Source organism: Oncorhynchus nerka, linkage group LG14 (genome assembly GCF_034236695.1).
Source record: "Oncorhynchus nerka isolate Pitt River linkage group LG14, Oner_Uvic_2.0, whole genome shotgun sequence".
Taxonomy (NCBI): Eukaryota; Metazoa; Chordata; class Actinopteri; order Salmoniformes; family Salmonidae; genus Oncorhynchus; species Oncorhynchus nerka.
The window spans coordinates 28,613,517-28,634,460 of record NC_088409.1 but is presented as its reverse complement, the minus strand read 5'-3'; the positions used below and the strand labels follow the sequence as shown (position 1 = coordinate 28,634,460).

At 42.7% G+C, this 20,944-nt stretch overlaps 1 protein-coding gene across 3 annotated transcripts; it reads right to left on the bottom strand.

Annotated features, from left to right (window-relative positions):
• Positions 1 to 4,528: 4,528 nt before the first annotated feature.
• On the bottom strand, positions 4,529 to 16,227 carry LOC115118469 (C-X-C chemokine receptor type 3-2-like). Of its 3 annotated transcripts, none has more exons than XM_029647083.2 (3): positions 16,019 to 16,227; positions 9,732 to 9,923; positions 4,529 to 7,486 (listed from the first exon to the last, which is right to left on the bottom strand). In XM_029647083.2, exons 2-3 carry the CDS (start codon positions 9,762 to 9,764, stop codon positions 6,371 to 6,373), a joined length of 1,149 nt encoding a protein of 382 aa, XP_029502943.1. In that variant the 5' UTR covers positions 9,765 to 9,923; positions 16,019 to 16,227; the 3' UTR covers positions 4,529 to 6,370. The 3 variants fall into 3 exon arrangements, with proteins under 3 accessions (XP_029502943.1, XP_064883983.1, XP_029502942.2); XM_065027911.1 differs by lacking the exon at positions 16,019 to 16,227 and adding an exon at positions 10,421 to 10,622; XM_029647082.2 differs by lacking the exons at positions 9,732 to 9,923; positions 16,019 to 16,227 and adding an exon at positions 9,614 to 9,724.
• Positions 16,228 to 20,944: the final 4,717 nt, after the last annotated feature.

Sequence of the window (20,944 nt, the reverse complement as noted above, 5' to 3'; positions counted from 1 at the left end):
TGACCAGCAAACCCACTGCAGCCTACCTCACTAGCTCCCTCTCCATCCCTGCTCAGTATATGTATTGACCAGCAAACCCACTGCAGGTGGTCTTTTCCTCGGTAAGATTAGCCTACTAAAAGCAACAGGGTTATGCATATATACATTACATATCCTATGGTCCAATATGTTCTCAGAGCATTTCATATTATTCTATGAGTAATTCTGAGAGATGCAACTTAGTTTGATATGTTCCATTTAGTATGGTCAGTTATAGCCTACGGTATATACCGATACTTTTTTACAGTGTTCTTCACTTTTCTTTCAATCTGACTGGACTGCGTCATCACTGAAAACCCTACAGTGGTTGGCGTATGCCGCTTGTGGAATGTGGGACATGTTGTTTTTAAACAATTAGCAGCGGGAGAAAAATAGATTACGGTAGGTTGTCATCTTTACTCGCACACTGTGCTCGTAAATCATTTTATTTTTAGGGGCAAATGCGAGTGAAATACTCGCACTGTCGAGCCCTGCTACTGTTCAAAAGTTTGGGGTCACTTAGAATTTGTTTTGTTTTTGAAAGAAAAGCACTTTTTTTTGTCTATTAAAATAACATCAAATTGATCAGAAATACAGTGTAGACATTGTTAATGTTGTAAATGACTAGTGTAGCTGGAAACGGCTGATTTTTTAAAATGGAATATCTACATAGGTGTACAGTGGCCCACTATCAGCAACCATCATTCCTGTGTTCCAATGGCACGTTGTCTTCGCTAATCCAAGTTCATCATTTTAAAAGGCTAATTGATTATTAGAAAACCCTTTCGCAATTATATTAGCACAGCAGAAAACTGTTCTTATTAAAGAACCAATAAAACGGTCCTTCTTTCGACTAGTTGAGTATCTGGAGTGTCAGAATTTGTAGGTTCGATTACAGGCTGAAAATGGCCAGAAACAAAGAACTTTATTCTGAAACTTGTCAGTCTATTCTTGTCCTGAGAAATGATGATGGCCTTCTAGGCAGAGTTGCAAAGAAAAATACATATCTCAGACTGGCCAATAAAAATTAAAGATGGGCATAAGAACACACACTGGACAGAGGAAGATTGGAAAAAAGTGTTAAGGACAGACAAATCTAATTTTGTGGTGCTTGGATCACAAATAAGAACATTTGTGAGATGCAGAAAACATGTAAAGATGCTGGAGGAGTGCTTGATGCCATCTGTCAAGCATGGTGGAGGGAATGTGATGGTCTGGGGGTGCTTTGATTGTGGTACAGTGGGAGAGTTTTACAGGGTAAAAGGGATCTTGAAGAAGGAAGAATATCACTCCATTTTGCAACACCATGCCATACCCTGTGGACTGCGCTTAATTGGAGCCAATTTCCTCCTACAACAGGACAATGACTCAAAGACCCTCCAAACTATGCAATAACTATTTAGGGAAGAAGCAGTCAGTTGATATTCTGTCTATAATGGAGTGGCCAGCACAGTCATCGGATCTCAACCCTATTGAGGATTTGTGGGAGCAGCTTGACCGTATGGTACGTAAAAAGTGCACATCAAGCCAATCCAACTGGTTGGAGGTGCTTCAGGAAGCATGGGGTGAAATCTCTTCAGATTACCTCAACAAATTGACAGCTAGAATGCCAAAGGTCTGCAAGGCTATAATTGCCGCAAATCGAAGATTCTTTGACAAAAGCAAAGTTTGAAGGACACAATTATTATCTCAACAAAAAATCTATATTTATAACCTTGTTAATGTCTTGACTATATTTCATATTCATTTTGCAAATAATTTCATGTATGTTTTCATGGAAAACAAGGACATTTCTAAGTGACCCCAAACTTTTGAACGGTAGTGTACATATATATATTTTTTGTTTTAAACGTTGGGGTCAAAATAGGTGGGGTTCTGCCCCACCTTCCCTGAATGACGGGTCACCACTGAGTATGGTATTTATTCATTTGTGGATGTCCATCTTCGATTTTGTATGATATGTTAAGAATTACAATTCCTATTATATGTTACGAATATGTAAAATGTAAAATAAGTTATGAATTCGCAAAACATATTATATGTTACAAATTTGCAAAAATGTACACTATATTATGAATTTGCAAAATGTATGATATGTTACGAATTCTGGCTAGGTGGCGATCATAAGCTAGCTTGCAAATGTTAGCTAGGCTAGGGGTTAGTGTTAAGTTTAATTTATAATTTAACCAGGCAAGTCAGTTAAGAACAAATTCTTATTTACAATGATGGCCTAGGAACAGTGGGTTAACTGCCCTTTCAAGGGGCAGAACGACAGATTTTTACCATGTCAGTTCAGGGATTTGATCCAGCAACCTTTCGGTTCCGAGCCCAAGACTCTAACTCCCAAGACTCTATATTCCTTTAACCACTAGGCTACCTGCCACCTCTAGGTTAGGTTAAAGGGTTAAGGTTAGGGTAATGGTTAGCTAGCATGCAAAGTAGTTGCAAAAGTGCTACAAAGTAGTAAGTAGTTGAAAAGTTACTAATTAGCTAAAATGCTAAAGTTGGCCGTGGTGAGATACAAACTCGCAACCTTTGGTTGCTAGACATTTGCGTTATACATAGTTGCAAAGTAGCTCAAAAGTAGTATGTAGTTGAAAAGTTGCTAATTAGCTAAAATGCTAAAGTTGTCTGTGATGAGTTTCAAACTCACGCACCCATCCACCCTGACCAACCACATTTAAGTAACCATCTGTCTTATGTACCCATCAGTTGCGGTCGGTGCCGTTGAAGATGAGGGAGGACAATTTTCATGAGAATAGCTTATTTCTATTACAGTATATTGGATGACTGTCATTCATATTCCTTTCATCCAGTTCAATGTGACAGTGATAGGTTTAGGCTACGACATGATTCTCGAATTTTGCCTATACACATCATGAGGTTGCTACAACCTAGCCTATGAATGAAAGTTTACAACGTAGGTGCACACAGGCCGAGATCATGTTTTTAGGTGACAGACAGTGACACATTCAATATCGCCTTGCACACTCTTCTTGCCTGCATCTAGCTGATCTAGGGTCTAATCATTAGTCCAACAGTTGCAAATACCAGTTTATATTAGACAAATTCAGATATGTTTAGCCCCGTTTTGTTCCTTTTGCTTCCGTTTAAGAAACTTATTTTCCACAGAATCGGCAGAATGAATACACCCCGAGATGATTCACTTTTATAGCAGCCACTGTTTTCCTCTTCGCATTTACGCACTCCACTCCACTCACCGTTTCCCTTCGCTTGTGGACTTCACTGCACTACACATCGGCTGTATGTGACCAGGCGAAAAAACCTTTACAAGCAAAACCATATCATAACCCCTACATCGTTGTCACCATATTGGCTAAAATAACGTCATAGTCAGCATAGCTAATACTAGAACTAACATGTTAACCTGCTACAATCATACAGTCAGTAAGCAGTGTAGCAGTTACCTCACCTGGTGGCAATAAATTAGTAAAACCAAAAGCTTACCTTGACTTGGAAGAGTTCCAGTGTTGTGTTGGATAGTCATCGCCAGCTAGCTAACATAGCATCCCTCTATTTGAGCAGGGTGTTTGAGTAGGCTAAACTAGCTCGCTGCATTTGCTAGCTAAGTAAGTGAAACAGAAAGTGATTTAAACAATCTGGAAATCTCTATCTTTCTCTTGTTTCTCCTTCATTTTGGAAGAAATTAATTTGTTCAAAACTGTGAAACTATTGTCTTACTCTCTCTTTGAGTCAACTACTAACCACATTATATGCACTGCAGTGCTAGCTAGCTGTAGCTTATGCCTTCTGTACTAGATTCATTATCTGATCCTTTGATTGGGTGGACAACATGTCAGTTCATGCAACAAGAGATCTGATAGATTGGAGGATGTCCTCCGGAAGTTGTCATGATTACTGTGTAAGTCTATGGAAGAGGGTAAGAACAATGAGCCTCCTAGGTTGTATTGAAGTCAATGTACCCAGAGGAGGATGGAAGCTAGCTGTCCTCCGGCTGCACGATGGTGCTACCCTACAGAGTGCTGTTGAGGCTACTGTAGACCTTCATTGCAAAACAGTGTGTTTTAATCAATTTTTTTTGTGACGTGAATATATTTAGTATAGTTTTATCTGAAAATAATCACTTCTAAAATGTTTTATTTGTATGAAATTCACTGAGGAGGATGGTCCTCCCTTTCCTCCTCTGAGGGGCCTCCACTGGTACCCATACCAAACACAACATATCATACTAAATGGAGTGTCTCGGATTTACATACAGAATAATACGAAATGCTCTGAGGTTAAATGGCCTGGGAATTTGTTTTCACCTGCCATGTTGTTTCAAAGTAGAGATAATGTATCCTACAGATTAAGAGGATAAGGAAAGAAATATAACATAAATTGTTTTATATGTTGTCCACCAGATGGCGAGATTGGCCTTTTTTGGTAAGTACTACTGGAATGTTTCCTGATACTACTTGCTACATTAATGCAGGTAAATTAACCTTGAAATGTTGTATAGCCAAAAATATCTAGAGATGTAACAAGATATTTGCATATCATTTATTTATTGATATGAAAATTACATTTCCCCCAATGTTTTATTCTACTTCCTCAAATTTCTACAACATAGAAATACATGCATACAATCCCATGTACATATCTGTTGTGCTGACTGATTGATAACAATCTCATCTAAATAGGTAAATTAGCAAATGTTGAACAACAGTCTGGTACCAAAGGACACGTGGACAGTTTGCCATAGGTAAAGTAAAGCTGCATGTCTGTCATGACTTAACACCGTTGTTTCCCCTCTTCAGCAAGTAACAAAATGAAGCAATCAACCAAAGAAAAAATTATTGCTGCGAGGATTTGAAATGTATAAGTATTTGCTGCCTTCAAAACTACAAGGCAATATATGAGTAACACATATATTGATGACTTAGCCCTCTTGAGGGAGTGGGTATCAAACATTTAAAAAAAATCTATTTAGCAGTTCCTTGAAATTAGTCATCAATTTATCATAAAGCCAAACACTAGAGGCAGATGGGGTTAACATGGTAGGCTATGCGATTGGATGGACTGTAGAATCTCATGAACAAAAATGACCCCAAAATTGTATTTACAAGAAGATAGCGAAAGTAGACTACTATATGAAAAATTCCCCGTCCTGAGAAGGTGTGGTCTTTAAAAGCACCATAATTTTGAGCTAGGCAACTATCATGAAGCACCAGAGGAACGAATCACAACAAAATAACATCAGTTTTTTCCTCACTTTGACACAATGCGCACATCTGTATTTCTTCCCCATTTTGTCATTTTCACAATCATTCCAATTTCTGTTCCCTCTTTTCATGACTCCCTGTCCCCCTTTTGTCTTGTATTCTCTCTTCCTCTCTCTTTTTCTGTCAGTCTCCACATCCCCCTCTCCCTCTTTCTCCCTCTCTCTTCTTCAAATCTGATTTTAAACCTAACCTTACCCCTAACCACACTTTTAACCTTATGCCTAACCCTAACCTTAAATTATTTTTTGTTTTCATACATTTTTACATTAGAGCCAATTTTGCCTTTTTGGCTGTGATAACTAGTGACAACCACCTTAAAAAAAGTACATCTCTAAATTCATAACATACTACCTGCCTTTGTAGAGATAAAAAAAAAACATAAACCTATTTATTTCTGCAACAACACACTCACTCATCAAAAATTGTAAGCACGCTAGTTAGTGCCTCCTAAACACATGATTGACATTGGGTAAAGACAATAGGCTATCAGCTGATCATTGTGTTGATGATTGATGTAAACCTGATAGTTAACTAGCATTTTTTTGTGATTTCTCTTCAATGCTCTTAAATAATAACTTCATTATATACTATAATATTCATACTCTTCTAACTCATGCTACGGTATATGGCTGGCTGGTGGCCTGTGTGGATATTTTAGTATATGGTGGTTAGCTAAAGTCCAGACTACCTGTGTTGCTGCTGCCCTGACACACATGTGCAACACCCGACTGATGAAGGGATGGAGATGGGTCAGAGGGTCGTACAGCCTGAATGCAGCTGCTCCTCTCTGTCTTCTGCCTCTCTGCTGCTCGAAGGCTATGTAGACCAAACAAAATATTGATGATGATGTAGATCAAATGTTATGCTGCTGTGGCAGTACTGTTGATATTTAAACTAGGTAGCTTGCTACACAGACTCGAACGGTGACTGCATCCCAAGCCATGCATGTTTGGATACCAGGCACACGCAAGCTCTGTACAGGGCAGACCAATGGGATGGGGGTTGGCGGTGGTGAACTTGATGACTTTACGATGACTTGTGGGTTCAGAACAACAACAAAAAGGTGCTCGGGTACAGGTAGACCCCTCTCTGTGCACGTGGCTGGTTCACGCCATGACAGAGAAGTGGGAGGTGTTCTCGCTCTCTACTGAGCTGAAGGACCCAGTGGTCCTCCGTGTTTTCCTCTGTCCTCCCCATCTGTTCATCCCTGGATAGAACCTCTGTCCCAGCAGCCCCTTACACATTCTGGTCAGCTCCCTCCTAAACTTCACCCCCACAAAGCCGTACAGCAGCGGGTTCAGGGCACAGTGTGACAGGCCCATGCTCTCAGACACCAGGATCCCGATGTCCACCGTGCGGCCAAACTGGCAGCCTCCACTAATCATGCCCAGCTTCTTCAGGCTTTCGGCCAATTGGAAGGAGTTGTAGGGTGCCCAGCAGAGCACAAACATAGACACCAGGGAGACGATGAGGTGAAGGGACTTCCTCTTCTGGCGGCGCGAGGCGTTGCAAAGGGAGCGGAAGATACGGATGTAGCAGTAGAGCATGACAAGCAGGGGCAGCCCAAAACCCAGCACCAAGTTGACTAGCGGCATCCCCACCTGCCACTGCATTGAGCTGTGGGGGAACACAGTCTGGCACACCAGCAGGCCCTGATGATCCCCCGAGCGCCCCACTTCCATCTCCACCACCTGTCTAAAGGCGATGTCCACCCCACTCAGGCCCAAGCACACTGTCCAGATGAGGGCACAGGCAATCTGGGCATGGCAGGTGTTGCGTTTCCAGCCGGTGCTGACGGCGTGGACGATGGCTAGGTAGCGGTCGAAGCTGATGCAGGCCAGGAACAGGATGCCGCTGTAGCGGTTCAGAGAGAACAGGGCTCCGGAAATCTTGCAGGCGGCCACACCGAACAGCCACAGGTGGGACCACTGGACCGCGAACAGGGGCAGCGTGAGGGCCAGCAGGAGGTCGGACACGGCCAGGTGGAGCAGGAAGGTGTCGGTGAGGGAGAAGGAGCAGGCCCCGCCTGTCTGAGAGGTGCGGTAGCGCATCAGCACACACAGCACCAGGATGTTACCCACCAGCGCCAGCACAAACACCAGGCTGTAGACCACAGGAGAGTAGCTCCGGGTGAAGTCCATGATGCCATCCTGGTTGCAGGGCACGCCACTGGATTGGCTACTGCCTGTTTCTGGTGAAAAGCTGTAGTTGTCTTCATAAATCTGGAGACATAGGAGAGGAAAAGAGAATTTGAGGAAGGAAAATTAGCTAACTACAACAATGTTCTGGGTCCGTATGCATGAAGCATTCCCCCTGCCCATATAATCTTGTTTATTATGATCTAAAAGGTAAAACTGATCCTAGATCAGCACTGCTACTCTGAGACGCTTTATGGATACAGGCCCTGGATTCTCCTCATAGGACAGAGCGCATTTGTATCTCTGACTAAACTCAAGATGATGCAGTGCTATATTCATACAAATGTGTGTACCTATTACACATCTTAATTTGACCTACAGTGGGGCAAAAAAGTATTTAGTCAGCCACCAATTATGCAAGTTCTCCCACTTAAAAAGATGAGAGGCCTGTAATTTTCATCTTAGGTACACTTCAACTATGACAGACAAAATTAGAAAAAAAATGATTTTTTTATGAATTTATTTGCAAATTATGGTGGAAAATAAGTATTTGGTCAATAACAAAAGTTTCTCAATACTTTGTTATATACCCTTTGTTGGCAATGCCAGAGGTGAAGACTTACAGAAAAACGTTTGACAAGGTTTTCACACACGGTTGCTGGTATTTTGGCCCATTCCTCAATGCAGATCTCCTCTAGAACAGTGATGTTTTGGGGCTGTTGCTGGGCAACACAGACTTTCAACTCCCTCCAAAGATTTTCTATGGGGTTGAGATCTGGAGACTGGCTAGGCCACTCCAGGACCTTGAAATGCTTCTTACGAAGCCACTCCTTCATTGCCCGGGCGGTGTGTTTGGGATCATTGTAATGCTGAAAGACCCAGCCACGTTTCATCTTCAATTCTTTGGATGCAACTCAGCATTCTTTGTCCTCCAAACACGACGAGTTGAGTTTTTACCAAAAAGTTATATTTTGGTTTCATCTGACCATATGACATTCTCCCAATCTTCTTCTGGATCATCCAAATGCTCTCTAGCAAACTTCAGACGGGCCTGGACATGTACTGGCTTAAGCAGGGGGACATGTCTGGCACTGCAGGATTTGAGTCCCTGGTGGCGTAGTGTGTTACTGATGGTAGGCTTTGTTACTTTGGTCCCAGCTTTCTGAAGGTCATTCACTAGGTTCCCCAGTGTGGTTCTGGGATTTTTGCTCACCGTTCTTGTGATCATTTTGACCCCACGGGGTGAGATCTTGCGTGGAGCCCCAGATCGAGGGAGATTATCAGTGGTCTTGTATGTCTTCCATTTCCTAATAATTGCTCCCACAGTTGATTTCTTCAAACCAAGCTGCTTACCTATTGCAGATTCAGTCTTCCCAGCCTGGTGCAGGTCTACAATTTTGTTTCTGGTGTCCTTTGACAGCTCTTTGGTCTTGGCCATAGTGGAGTTTGGAGTGTGACTGTTTGAGGTTGTGGACAGGTGCCTTTTATACTGATAACAAGTTCAAACAGGTGCCATTAATACAGGTAACGAGTGGAGGACAGTGGCCTCTTAAAAAAGAAGTTACAGGTCTGTGAGAGCCAGAAATCTAGCTTGTTTGTAGGTGACCAAATATTTATTTTCCACCATAATTTGCAAATAAATTCATTAAAAATCCTCCAATGTGATTTTCTGGATTTTTTTCTCATTTTGTCTGTCATAGTTGAAGTGTACCTATGATGAAAATTACAGGCCTCTCACCTTTTTAAGTGGGAGAACTTCCACAGTTGGTGGCCGACTAAATACTTTTTTGCCCCACTGTATATAGTCACAGCAAAATAGTCCTGAAGCCACAGGATATGAACATTTAGTCCATAATGGTGCTTGATTGGTGGTTAGAATATTAGCTGGACAAAAGTAGTCTACATGAAAAGTAATGTCAATATAACCGTGTGTAAGTTTTCAGTGAAATTATGTAAATTACAAAGCTTATCTGCATTTCCTGTGGTGCAGGAAAATTCTCAGCAACAAAAGCATGATCAAATTAAGATCATACACTTGTAGTTTCTATGATTTTGAACAATATTTTAAATGGCTTCAGATTCTCTAACCATTGTTTTAAAATACAAGTTTTAATGTACAGATTGTTATAAATTGTCTCATACATATTTAGTTTTATTCTGTTCATTTCTTGACCAACCATGTTATAAAATATAATTTCTTATTTGACTTACCTGGCTAATATATTTTTTTTTGTCTGCTAGTCCCAATTATTTCTTGCAGCATCTATTGCTCTTGTCGTCATAAAGAACTACATTCATCAGTATGTGGCATAACAAGACCGTTACTCACATAGTAATCTGTGGTTGCCTTGACGTGATCCATTGTTACCAACGAAACAGCGGAACACCTGAAACACCTTCACAGACTAAGGACACTCTTCTCGTAGTCTCACCCGCGTTCCTCTCTTCATTTGAAACACCTTCACAGACTCAGGACACTCTTCTCGTAGTCTCACCCGCATTCCTCTCTTCATTTGCCACTCTGAACCAAATAAAAAGGAGAAGTTAGTAATTCAGGAACCGAATCCTCTCATATTTTAGGCCAAGCAGACCTATTCAAGGACAGCTGTTAGGAACCGGTGACTGTCCAAAGGGGATTGCGACATTAAGGTAAAAAAAAAACTAAATGTATGTGGCTTACTCAGAGACAGACAGACAGAAATGTTTTTCTAGTTATGCACTCTCTCTAGCTGTTATTTCTGGCTTATATTGGCGATATGTAGTACATTGCACATGTACAGTACACACAGTGCCTTCGGAAAGTATTCAGACCCCTTAACTTTTTAAAACATTTTGTTAAGTTATAAAAACTAAAAAACAGAAATACATGATTTACATAAGTATTCAGACTATTTTCTATGTGACTCGAAATTGAGCTCAGGTGCATCCTGTTTCCATTGATCATGCTTGAGATGTTTCTACAACTGGACCACCTGTGGTAAATTCAATTGATTGGATATGATTTGGAAAGGCACACACCTGTCTATATAAGGTTCCACAGTTGGCAGTGTATGTCAGAGCAAAATCCAAGCCATGAGGTCGAAGAAATTGTCCGCAGAGCTCCGAGACAGGATTGTGTCGAGGCACAGATCTGGGGATGGGTACCAAAAAATGTCTGCAGCATTGAAGGTCCCCAAGAACACAATGGCCTCCGTCATTCTTAAATGGAAGAAGTTTGGAACTGTAAAGGTTTTCCTCCTCCCCTTTGTCTGAAGAGGTGTAGCAAGGATCGGACCAAGATGTGGCGTGGTAAGTGTCCATGGTTGTTTATTTAAAAAACAAACTGAACACTCAATGATATACAAAACAATAATCGTGAACAAAACCGAAACAGTACCGTGTGGCGAACAAACACAGACACGGAAACAATCACCCACAAAACAACAGTGAAACCCAGGCTACCTAAGTATGATTCTCAGAGACAACTAATGACACCTGTTCTGCCTCTGATTGAGAACCATACTAGGCCGAACACAGAAAACCAACCTAGAAACACAAAACATAGAATGCTCACCCAACTCACGCCCTGACCAACTAAAACAAACAAATAACACAAGAACTAGGGTCAGAACGTGACAGGACCCACCAAGACTCTTCGTAGAGCTGGCAGCCCGGCCAAACTGAGCAATCGGGGGAGAAGGGCCTTGGTCACAGAGGTAACCAAGAATCCAATGGTCATTCTGACAGAGCTCTAGAGTTTCTCTGTTAAGATGGGAGAACCTTCCAGAAGGACAACCATCTCTGCAGTACTCTACCAATCAGGCCTTTATGGTAGAGTGGCCAGACGGAAGCCACTCCTCAGTAAAAGGTAGATGACAGCCCGCTTGGAGTTTGACAAATGGCATCTAAAGGAATCAGACCAAGAGAAACAAGATTATCTGGTCTGATGAAACCAAGATTGAACTATTTGGCCTGAATGTCATGTGTCACATCTGAATGAAACCTGTCACCATCCCTACGGTGAAGCATGGTCAAATCAATCAAATTTTATTTGTCACATACACATGGTTAGCAGATGTTAATGCGAGTGTAGCGAAATGCTTGTGCTTCTAGTTCCGACAATGCAGTGATAACCAACAAGTAATCTAACTAACAATTCTAAAACTACTGTCTTATACACAGTGTAAGGGGATAAAGAATATGTACATAAGGATATATGAGTGAGTGATGGTACAGAGCAGCAAACAGTAGATGGTATCGAGTACAGTATATACATATGAGATGAGTATGTAGACAAAGTAAACAAAGTGGCATAGTTAAAGTGGCTAGTGATACATGTATTACATAAGGATGCAGTCGATGATGTAGAGTACAGTATATACGTATGCATATGAGATGAATAATGTAGGGTAAGTAACATTATATAAGTAGCAGCATTGTTTAAAGTGGATCTAGATCTGATATATTTACATCATTTCCATCATTTCAATTCCCATTATTAAAGTGGCTGGAGTTGGGTGGCAGTGTCATTATTAAAGTGGCTGGAGTTGGGTCAGTGTCAATGACAGTGTGTTGGCAGCAGCCACTCAATGGTGGTGGCTGTTTAACAGTCTGATAGCCTTGAGATAGAAGCTGTTTTTCAGTCTCTCAGTCCCAGCTTTGATGCACCTGTACTGACCTCGCCTTCTGGATGATAGCGGGGTGAACAGGCAGTGGTTCGGGTGGTTGATGTCCTTGATGATCTTTATGGCCTTCCTGTAACATCGGGTGGTGTAGGTGTCCTGGAGGGCAGGTAGTTTGCCCCCGGTGATGCGTTGTGCAGACCTCACTACCCTCTGGAGAGCCTTACGGTTGAGGGCGGAGCAGTTGCCGTACCAGGCGGTGATACAGCCCGCCAGGATGCTCTCGATTGTGCATCTGTAGAAGTTTGTGAGTGCTTTTGGTGACAAGCCGAATTTCTTCAGCCTCCTGAGGTTGAAGAGGCGCTACTGCGCCTTCTTCACGACGCTGTCAGTGTGAGTGGACCAATTCAGTTTGTCTGTGATGTGTATGCCGAGGAACTTAAAGCTTGCTACCCTCTCCACTACTGTTCCATCGATGTGGATAGGGGGGTGTTCCCTCTGCTGTTTCCTGAAGTCCACAATCATCTCCTTAGTTTTGTTGACGTTGAGTGTGAGGTTATTTTCCTGACACCACACTCCGAGGGCCCTCACCTCCTCCCTGTAGGCCGTCTCGTCGTTGTTGGTAATCAAGCCTACCACTGTTGTGTCGTCCGCAAACTTGATGATTGAGTTGGAGGCGTGCGTGGCCACGCAGACGTGGGTGAACAGGGAGTACAGGAGAGGGCTCAGAACGCACCCTTGTGGGGCCCCGTGTTGAGGATCAGCGGGAGGAGATGTTGTTGCCTACCCTCACCACCTGGGGCGGCCCGTCAGGAAGTCCAGTACCCAGTTGCACAGGGCGGGGTCGAGACCCAGGGTCTCGAGCTTGATGACGAGCTTGGAGGGTACTATGGTGTTGAATGCCGAGCTGTAGTCGATGAACAGCATTCTCACATAGGTATTCCTCTTGTCCAGGTGGGTTAGGGCAGTGTGCAGTGTGGTTGAGATTGCATCGTCTGTGGACCTATTTGGGCGGTAAGCAAATTGGAGTGGGTCTAGGGTGTCAGGTAGGGTGGAGGTGATATGGTCCTTGACTAGTCTCTCAAAGCACTTCATGATGACGGAAGTGAGTGCTACGGGGCGGTAGTCGTTTAGCTCAGTTACCTTAGCTTTCTTGGGAACAGGAACAATGGTGGCCCTCTTGAAGCATGTGGGAACAGCAGACTGGTATAGGGATTGATTGAATATGTCCATAAACACACCGGCCAGCTGGTCTGCGCATGCTCTGAGGGCGCGGCTGGGGATGCCGTCTGGGCCTGCAGCCTTGCGAGGGTTAACACGTTTAAATGTCTTACTCACCTCGGCTGCAGTGAAGGAGAGACCGCATGTTTTCGTTGCAGGCCGTGTCAGTGGCACTGTATTGTCCTCAAAGCGGGCAAAAAAGTTATTTAGTCTGCCTGGGAGCAAGACATCCTGGTCCGTGACTGGGCTGGGTTTCTTCTTGTAGTCCGTGATTGACTGTAGACCCTGCCACATGCCTCTTGTGTCTGAGCCATTGAATTGAGATTCCACTTTGTCTCTGTACTGACGCTTAGCTTGTTTAATAGCCTTGCGGAGGGAATAGCTGCATTGTTTATATTCGGACATGTTACCAGACACCTTGCCCTGATTAAAAGCAGTGGTTCGCGCTTTCAGTTTCACGCGAATGCTGCCATCAATCCACGGTTTCTGGTTTGGGAATGTTTTTATCGTTGCTATGGGAACGACATCTTCGACGCACGTTCTAATGAACTCGCACACCGAATCAGCGTATCCGTCAATATTTTCATCTGACGCAATACGAAACATGTCCCAGTCCACGTGATGGAAGCAGTCTTGGAGTGTGGAGTCAGCTTGGTCTGACCAGCGTTGGACAGACCTCAGCGTGGGAGCCTCTTGTTTAAGTTTCTGCCTGTAGGCAGGGATCAACAAAATGGAGTCGTGGTCAGCTTTTCCGAAAGGGGGCGGGGCAGGGCCTTATATGCGTCGCGGAAGTTAGAGTAACAATGATCCAAGGTTTTACCACCCCTGGTTGCGCAATCGATATGCTGATAAAATTTAGGGAGTCTTGTTTTCAGATTAGCTTTGTTGAAATCCCCAGCTACAATGAATGCAGCCTCCGGATAAATGGTTTCCAGTTTGCAAAGAGTTAAATAAAGTTCGTTCAGAGCCATCGATGTGTCTGCTTGGGGGGATATATACGGCTGTGATTATAATCGAAGAGAATTCTCTTGGAAGATAATGCGGTCTACATTTGATTGTGAGGAATTCTAAATCAGGTGAACAGAAGGATTTGAGTTCCTGTATGTTTCCTTCATCACACCATGTCTCGTTAGTCATGAGGCATACGCCCCCGCCGCTCTTCTTACCAGAAAGATGTTTGTTTCTGTCGGCGCGATGCGTGGAGAAACCCGTTGGCTGCACCGCATCGGATAGCGTCTTCCCAGTAAGCCATGTTTCCGTGAAGCAGAGAACATTGCAGTCTCTGATGTCCCTCTGGAATGCTACCCTTGCTCGGATTTCATCAACCTTGTTGTCAAGAGACTGGACATTGGCAAGAAGAATGCTGGGGAGTGGTGCGCGATGTGCCCTTGTCCGGAGTCTGACCAGAAGACCGCTACGTTTCCCTCTTTTTCGGAGTCGTTTTCTTGGGTCGCTGCATGCGATCCATTCCGTTGTCCTGTTTGTAAGGCAGAACACAGGATCCGCGTCGCGGAAAACATATTCTTGGTCGTACTGATGGTGAGTGGCAGCATCATGCTGTGGAGATAGTTTTCAGTGGCAGGGACTGGGAGACTAGTCAGGTATGAGGGAAAGATGAATGGAGCAAAGTACAAAGATATCCTTGATGAAAACCTGGTCCAGAGCTCTTAGGACCTCAGACTGGGGTGAAGGTTCACCTTCCAACAGGACAACGACCCTAAGCAAATAGCCAATACATTGCATGAGTGGCTTCAGGACAAGTCTGAATGTCCATGAGTGGCCCAGCCAGAGCCCGGACATGAACCCGATCGAACATCTCTGGAGAGATCTGAAAATAGCTATGCAGCGATGCTCCCCATCCAACCTGACAGAGCTTGAAAGGATCTGCAGAGAAGAATGGGAGAAACTCCCCAAATACATGTGTGCCAAGCTTGTAGTGTCATACCCAAGAAGACTCAAGGCTGTAATCGCTGCCAAAGGTGCTTCGACAAAGTACTCAATAAAGGGTCTGAATCCTTATGTAAATGTGATCTTTCTGTTTTTAATACATTTGCAAAAATGTCTAAAAACCTGTTTTTTGCTTTGTCATTATGGGGTACTGTGTGTAGATTGATAAGGGGAAAAAACTGTTTAATCCATTTTAGAATAAAGCTGTAACGTAACAAACTGTATGTTTTTATGTGCAGTGCAGTAGCCTACATTCTAAGAAAAAACCCATACAAACATTGAGAACCCCCCATTCAAATGTCTGTGAGCGGACTAGATGCAGAAACCGATATACAAATCCCTGACTGCTTGCCAATTTAATTGAGTACAGAGAGACTGAATGTCTGGCACACATTCCCATAACATTGGGAAATGTTTTGAACTTGCCCCATCTGGGGAAGTGAAATCTGTGTTTTGCAGGAGTTGGGTTTTTACTGTCTGTACTGTGGTATTATTCAGTTTCGACCCTGTCTATTGCGGCTAAAACCAGACAAACATTTGCATTGTTTATGGATATGAATCTGTTGGATGGATACAATCAGACATCCTTTGATTTCTGTAAGCATTTCTCTGAGCTCACATTGATATCCAGTTATTTCTAAACCTTGCGGCAGTGCGATACAGTCTCCGATACAGTCTCCAAGAGCATGAAAATCATTCTAAAGATATTCCCCACTGTGGAACCGTTGCAAAAACAGAATAGTGAAAAAGACAGAGTGTCTAGCATAGAACAAACTGTTAAAGTCTTTACACATAACTAAATGCAAAGATGTTGTATTATATCATTACTGATGTAAAAGCCTCTTACCTGCTCACTGTCAGAGTGTTGACGTGTTGGGGACCTGGACCCCAGAGGAGATTGAGCAGGTTTGATATCACTTGCAGTTAGGTGAGGAAGAAGATGTACCTCTGTTTCAGGTCACAGAGTTACCTCTGATGTGGTTTCACACTGTGTCACCCATGCAACGCCCCAGGGAACTGGAATAGATCAGCTACTTATACGATTTACTGGTTTACTCACAATTTCCCTTAAGTATAGATACTGCATGTATATCTGTTATCTAGAATCTGGCCTTATTCAGATGGTGTGATCGTAAATAGTCATAGAGCAACTATTATACAGCGGCATGGAAATGTTCATTTTTTTCTGTCCACAACCACACCATGTAGTGAGCATCAGTGTGAAGAAAATGTCACACCTTATTTTTTGATATATTTTACCACAGCTGGGGTATCAAAGCAGCATGTCACCATGTGTAACAACAACCTCTAACTGAGGGTAACGTTCTCAATCCACATAGATACTTTTTGTGCAATTCAGTTTATTCAGATGTGGATGGATGTCCTAGGTGTTCAGATAAATTACGTTAGGTGGTGGAGCTGTCAGGTTTTCTTTATTCACTTGGGTAAAGAATAAAGACACTACAACGTTTTTACTCTTGGTTGTAAGGTCAATACTACACAGGGGGTGGGGTATGTAGAGGCACTAAACAGGAGCACAAATGGAAGAAGCAATAATCTGATTTATTTTTATTTTATTTAACTAGTTAAGAACAAATTCTTATTTTCAATGACAGCCTAGGAACAGTGGGTTAAACTGCCTGTGGGGGTAGAACGACAGATTTGTACCTTGTCAGCTCGGGGATTTGAACTTGCAACCTTCCGGTTACTAGTCCAACGCTCTAACCACTAGGCTACCCTGCCAATACCTGCAACACCTTTGCTCTTAATCTTAGTAGAAACTCATTACATAGGATACAAAAAATTAGACCTTCTTATTTTTAAAGCACTGCAGAGACAAGGCTGAATTTGAGAGGGACATTATAACATGTTGAGGTTGTTACTGTTTGGAGTGGTGGCTTATACAACTGCAACTTCATAGCTGCTGTTTCCTTCCTCTACACTCTGTGACTCAGAGAGGTGAGATGTTAGTCAATGGAAAAAGGCAACAGATTGTTGGGCACTGAGAGTAAGATAATGTACAAAGTATGTTTTAGTAAACTATTCAAGGTATGTGGGGAAATAACTTTCTTATTATATTAATGGGTAATTAGTTGGTGTGTAAACGTTTGTTAAAATCTTTAAAACTTTCAGGCTGAGTGTTTCTTTTCTATCCAATTGAGAGAAAGCTTTTTGCTTGATCTAATGGTGTATCAACATAGACTACTATTTGTTTAAGGAAACCAACCGGAAAGCAACTACATTGCACACACAATAGTGTAAGATTTCACATCCTTAATTTTACGGAGAAAGACGAAAAAGTCACTGCACACTTCCAATCAAATGCAAATGTATTTGAATTATAGCTGAGCTTTCGGTCAGTCGACCTTCATCTCCACAAACAATATTCGGACAGATAAGGCCACACAGAGAGCCTTTTAGCGAAAATATATTTAGAATGAGTCAGAGGGAGAATGAAAGAGGCCACCACATGCTCCTGCTCGATGTGTTTTCAGTGGCACGTGACTAGAACTCACTGCAGTTAAGCCCTCACAGAAGTTGCACAGCTGAGTTCTCATTTATCATCCTATTCAAATGTTTGCATTAGTACTCTGAGCAGTGCACAGGGCCATGCACAGACCTTTCAGGGGGCAAGTGCTCAAAAAGAAAAAAGGGCACTCCCCCCTTATTTAAATGAAACATCTACTTTAATTTGTATTTAAGCATAGAACTGATTATTTCTGCAACAACACCCTCACTTACAATCACAAATTGTAAGCAAGCTAGTTACAATCATGGCAGAGGGAAGATATTTCGGGGTGGGGGTGCTGAGGAAAACTGGGTGCTGGTAGAATTCTTTCTCTCCACGATGCTGACAAATATTTTTGTCTGCTCATACAGGAGTAATAAAGGCCCAGCATACTAATTTGGTGCGATTGTTTTGTTATTGACATTTTATTTAAAAAATATGGTATTCTTATTCAGGGGGTGCTGTAGCATCCTCAGCACCTCTACTTCCCCCTGCTATGGTTACAGTGCCTCCTAAAGACATGATTGACATCGGGAAAAGAGGGTAGGCTATAAGCTGGTCATTGATGTTAATGATTGATGTGAATCTGGTAGTTAGCTAGCTAAATATTTTGTTTTATTGATTGTGATTTATCTTCAATGCTCACTAACGTCTAACATTCATAATCTTCTAACTCATGGTACAGTGTCTTGCAAAAGTATTCATCCCCCTTGGCGTTTTTCCTATTTTGTTGCATTACAACATGTCATTTAAATTTTTATTTGGATTTCATGTAATGGACATTCACAAAATAGTACAAATTGGTGAAGTGAAATGAAAAAAATGACTTGTTTAAAAAACAACATTTCAATAACAAACGTGGTGCGTGCATATGTATTCACCCCTTTTACTATGAAGCCCCTAAATAAGATCTGGTGCAACCAATTACCTTCAGAAATCATATAATTAGTTAAATAAAGTCCACCTGTGTGCAATCTAAGTGTCACATGATCTGTCACATGATCTGAATATATATACATCTGTTCTGAAAGGCCCCAGAGTCTGCAACACCACTAAGCAAGGGGCACTACCAAGCAAGCGGCACCATGAAGACCAAGAAGCTCTCCAAACAGGTCAGGGACAAAGTTGTGGAGAAGTACAGATCAGGGTTGGGTTATAAAAACATATCTATAACTTTGAACATCCCACGGAGCACCATTAAATCCATTATAAATAATTGAAAGAGTATGGCACCACAACAAACCTGCCAAGAGAGGGCTGCCCACCAAAACTCACGGACCAGGCAAGGAGGGCATTAATCAGAGAGGCAACAAAGAGACAAACGACAATCCTGAAGGAGCTGCAAAGCTTCACAGCGGAGATTGGAGTATCTGTCCATAGGACCACTTTAAGCTGTACCCTCCGCAGAGCTGGGCTTTACGGAAGAGGCCAGAAAAAAAGCAATTTCTTAAAGAAAAAAATAAGCAAACTGTTTGGTGTTCGCCAAAAGGCATGTGGGAGAATCCACAAACATATGGAAGAAGGTACTCTGGGGTGATGAGACTAATACTCAGCTTTTTGGCCATCAAGGAAAATGCTATATCTGGCGCAAATCCAACACCTCTCATCACCCCGAGAATACCATCCCACAGTGAAGCATGGTGGTGGCAACATCATGCTGTGGAGATGTTTTTCATAGGCAGGGACTGAGAAACTGGTCAGAATTAAAGGAATGATGGATGGCGCTAAATACAGGGAAATTATTGAAGGAAACCTGTTTCAGTCTTTCAGAGATTTGATACTACAAAGTAATGACTTTGGGGGTGAATTGTTATGCACTGTCACGTTCTGACCTTAATGTCTTTGTTTTAGTATGGTCAGGGCGTGAGTTGGGGTAGGTAGTCTATGTTCTTTTTTCTATGTTGTATTTATATGTTTGGCCTGGTATGGTTCTCAATCAGAGGCAGGTGTCGTTCGTTGTCTCTGATTGGGAATCATACTTAGGTAGCCTTTTCCCACCTGTGTTTTGTGGGTGATTATTTTCTGTTTTAGTGTTTTACGCACTGTTTCGGGTTTCGTTTATTTTCACGTTGTTATTTTGTACTTTCAGTGTTCAGTAAAATAAATCATCATGAACACATACCACGCTGCGCATTGGTCCGACATTTTACACTCCTCGTCAGAGGAGGACGAAGAATTCCCTTAAATGCACGCTGAAGTTTTTTGTTTTATTTTTTGTTTGTTTCACAATAAAATATATTTTGCATCTTCAAAGCGGTAGGCATGTTGTGTAAAGCAAATTATACAACCCCCCCCAAATACATTTTAATTCCAGGTTGTAAGGCAACAAAATATGTCAAATGCCAAGGGGGGTAAATACTTTTGCAAGCCACTGTATATGGCTGGCTGGCTAGTGGCTTGTGTTGATATTTTAGCTAGAGTCTAGACTACCTTGTTCAGTGCTTAAGTTTTTAATCAGGAGGTGCCTTAGCAAAAGTGAAGCGAGAGGGGGGTGGGGAGCACTGAGGTACCTTTATTACAAGACATTGCATGCATGTCATCGCATTTGCGTGTTGGCATGAAGAAGTAGAGTAGAGGCGCTTACAGAAGTTTGCACACATGGGGACTATTTTTAGTAGCCTAGGGCCCAGTAAAAATGGCCTTAAATAAACGCCTTGGCCTTACATGACTGAACATTGTTAGCCAGGGTTAGGTAGGTTACTTTCTAAATGTAATCCATTACAGTTACTACTTACCTGTCCAAAATTGTAATCAGTAGCGTAACTTTTGACCTACCCAAACTCAGTAACGTAATCTGATTACTAATCTAGTGACTTTTAGATTACTTTCCCCTTAATGGAAAATTCTACCCAAAAAGTATATTTTGGGATCAGTTGCCGGGTGCCAGGGGTTTCTACTCCAGGTGCCAGGGGTTTCTACTCCAGCTGGAGCTCTACCTAGCAGCTGTTCGTCCGGCCCCTTCCGGACGCGAGAGAGTGAGCGCCCTCATCTCCTGCCTGACTGGAAAAGCCCTGGAGTGGGCCAACGCCATCTGGGGAAGGGAAGGCCCGACTCTGGATGACTACAGGACTTCTCCCGCCGCTTCCGGGCAGTTTTTGATCATCCACCTGAAGGAAGAGCGGTGGGAGAGAGACTGTTTTATCTGAGACAGGGGATGAGGAGCGCTCAAGAGTTCGCACTGGACTTCAGAACTCTGGCAGCTGGTACGGGATGGAATGAGCGGGCCCTGACGTTCGTAGGGAGCTAGCCTGCAGGGACACCACT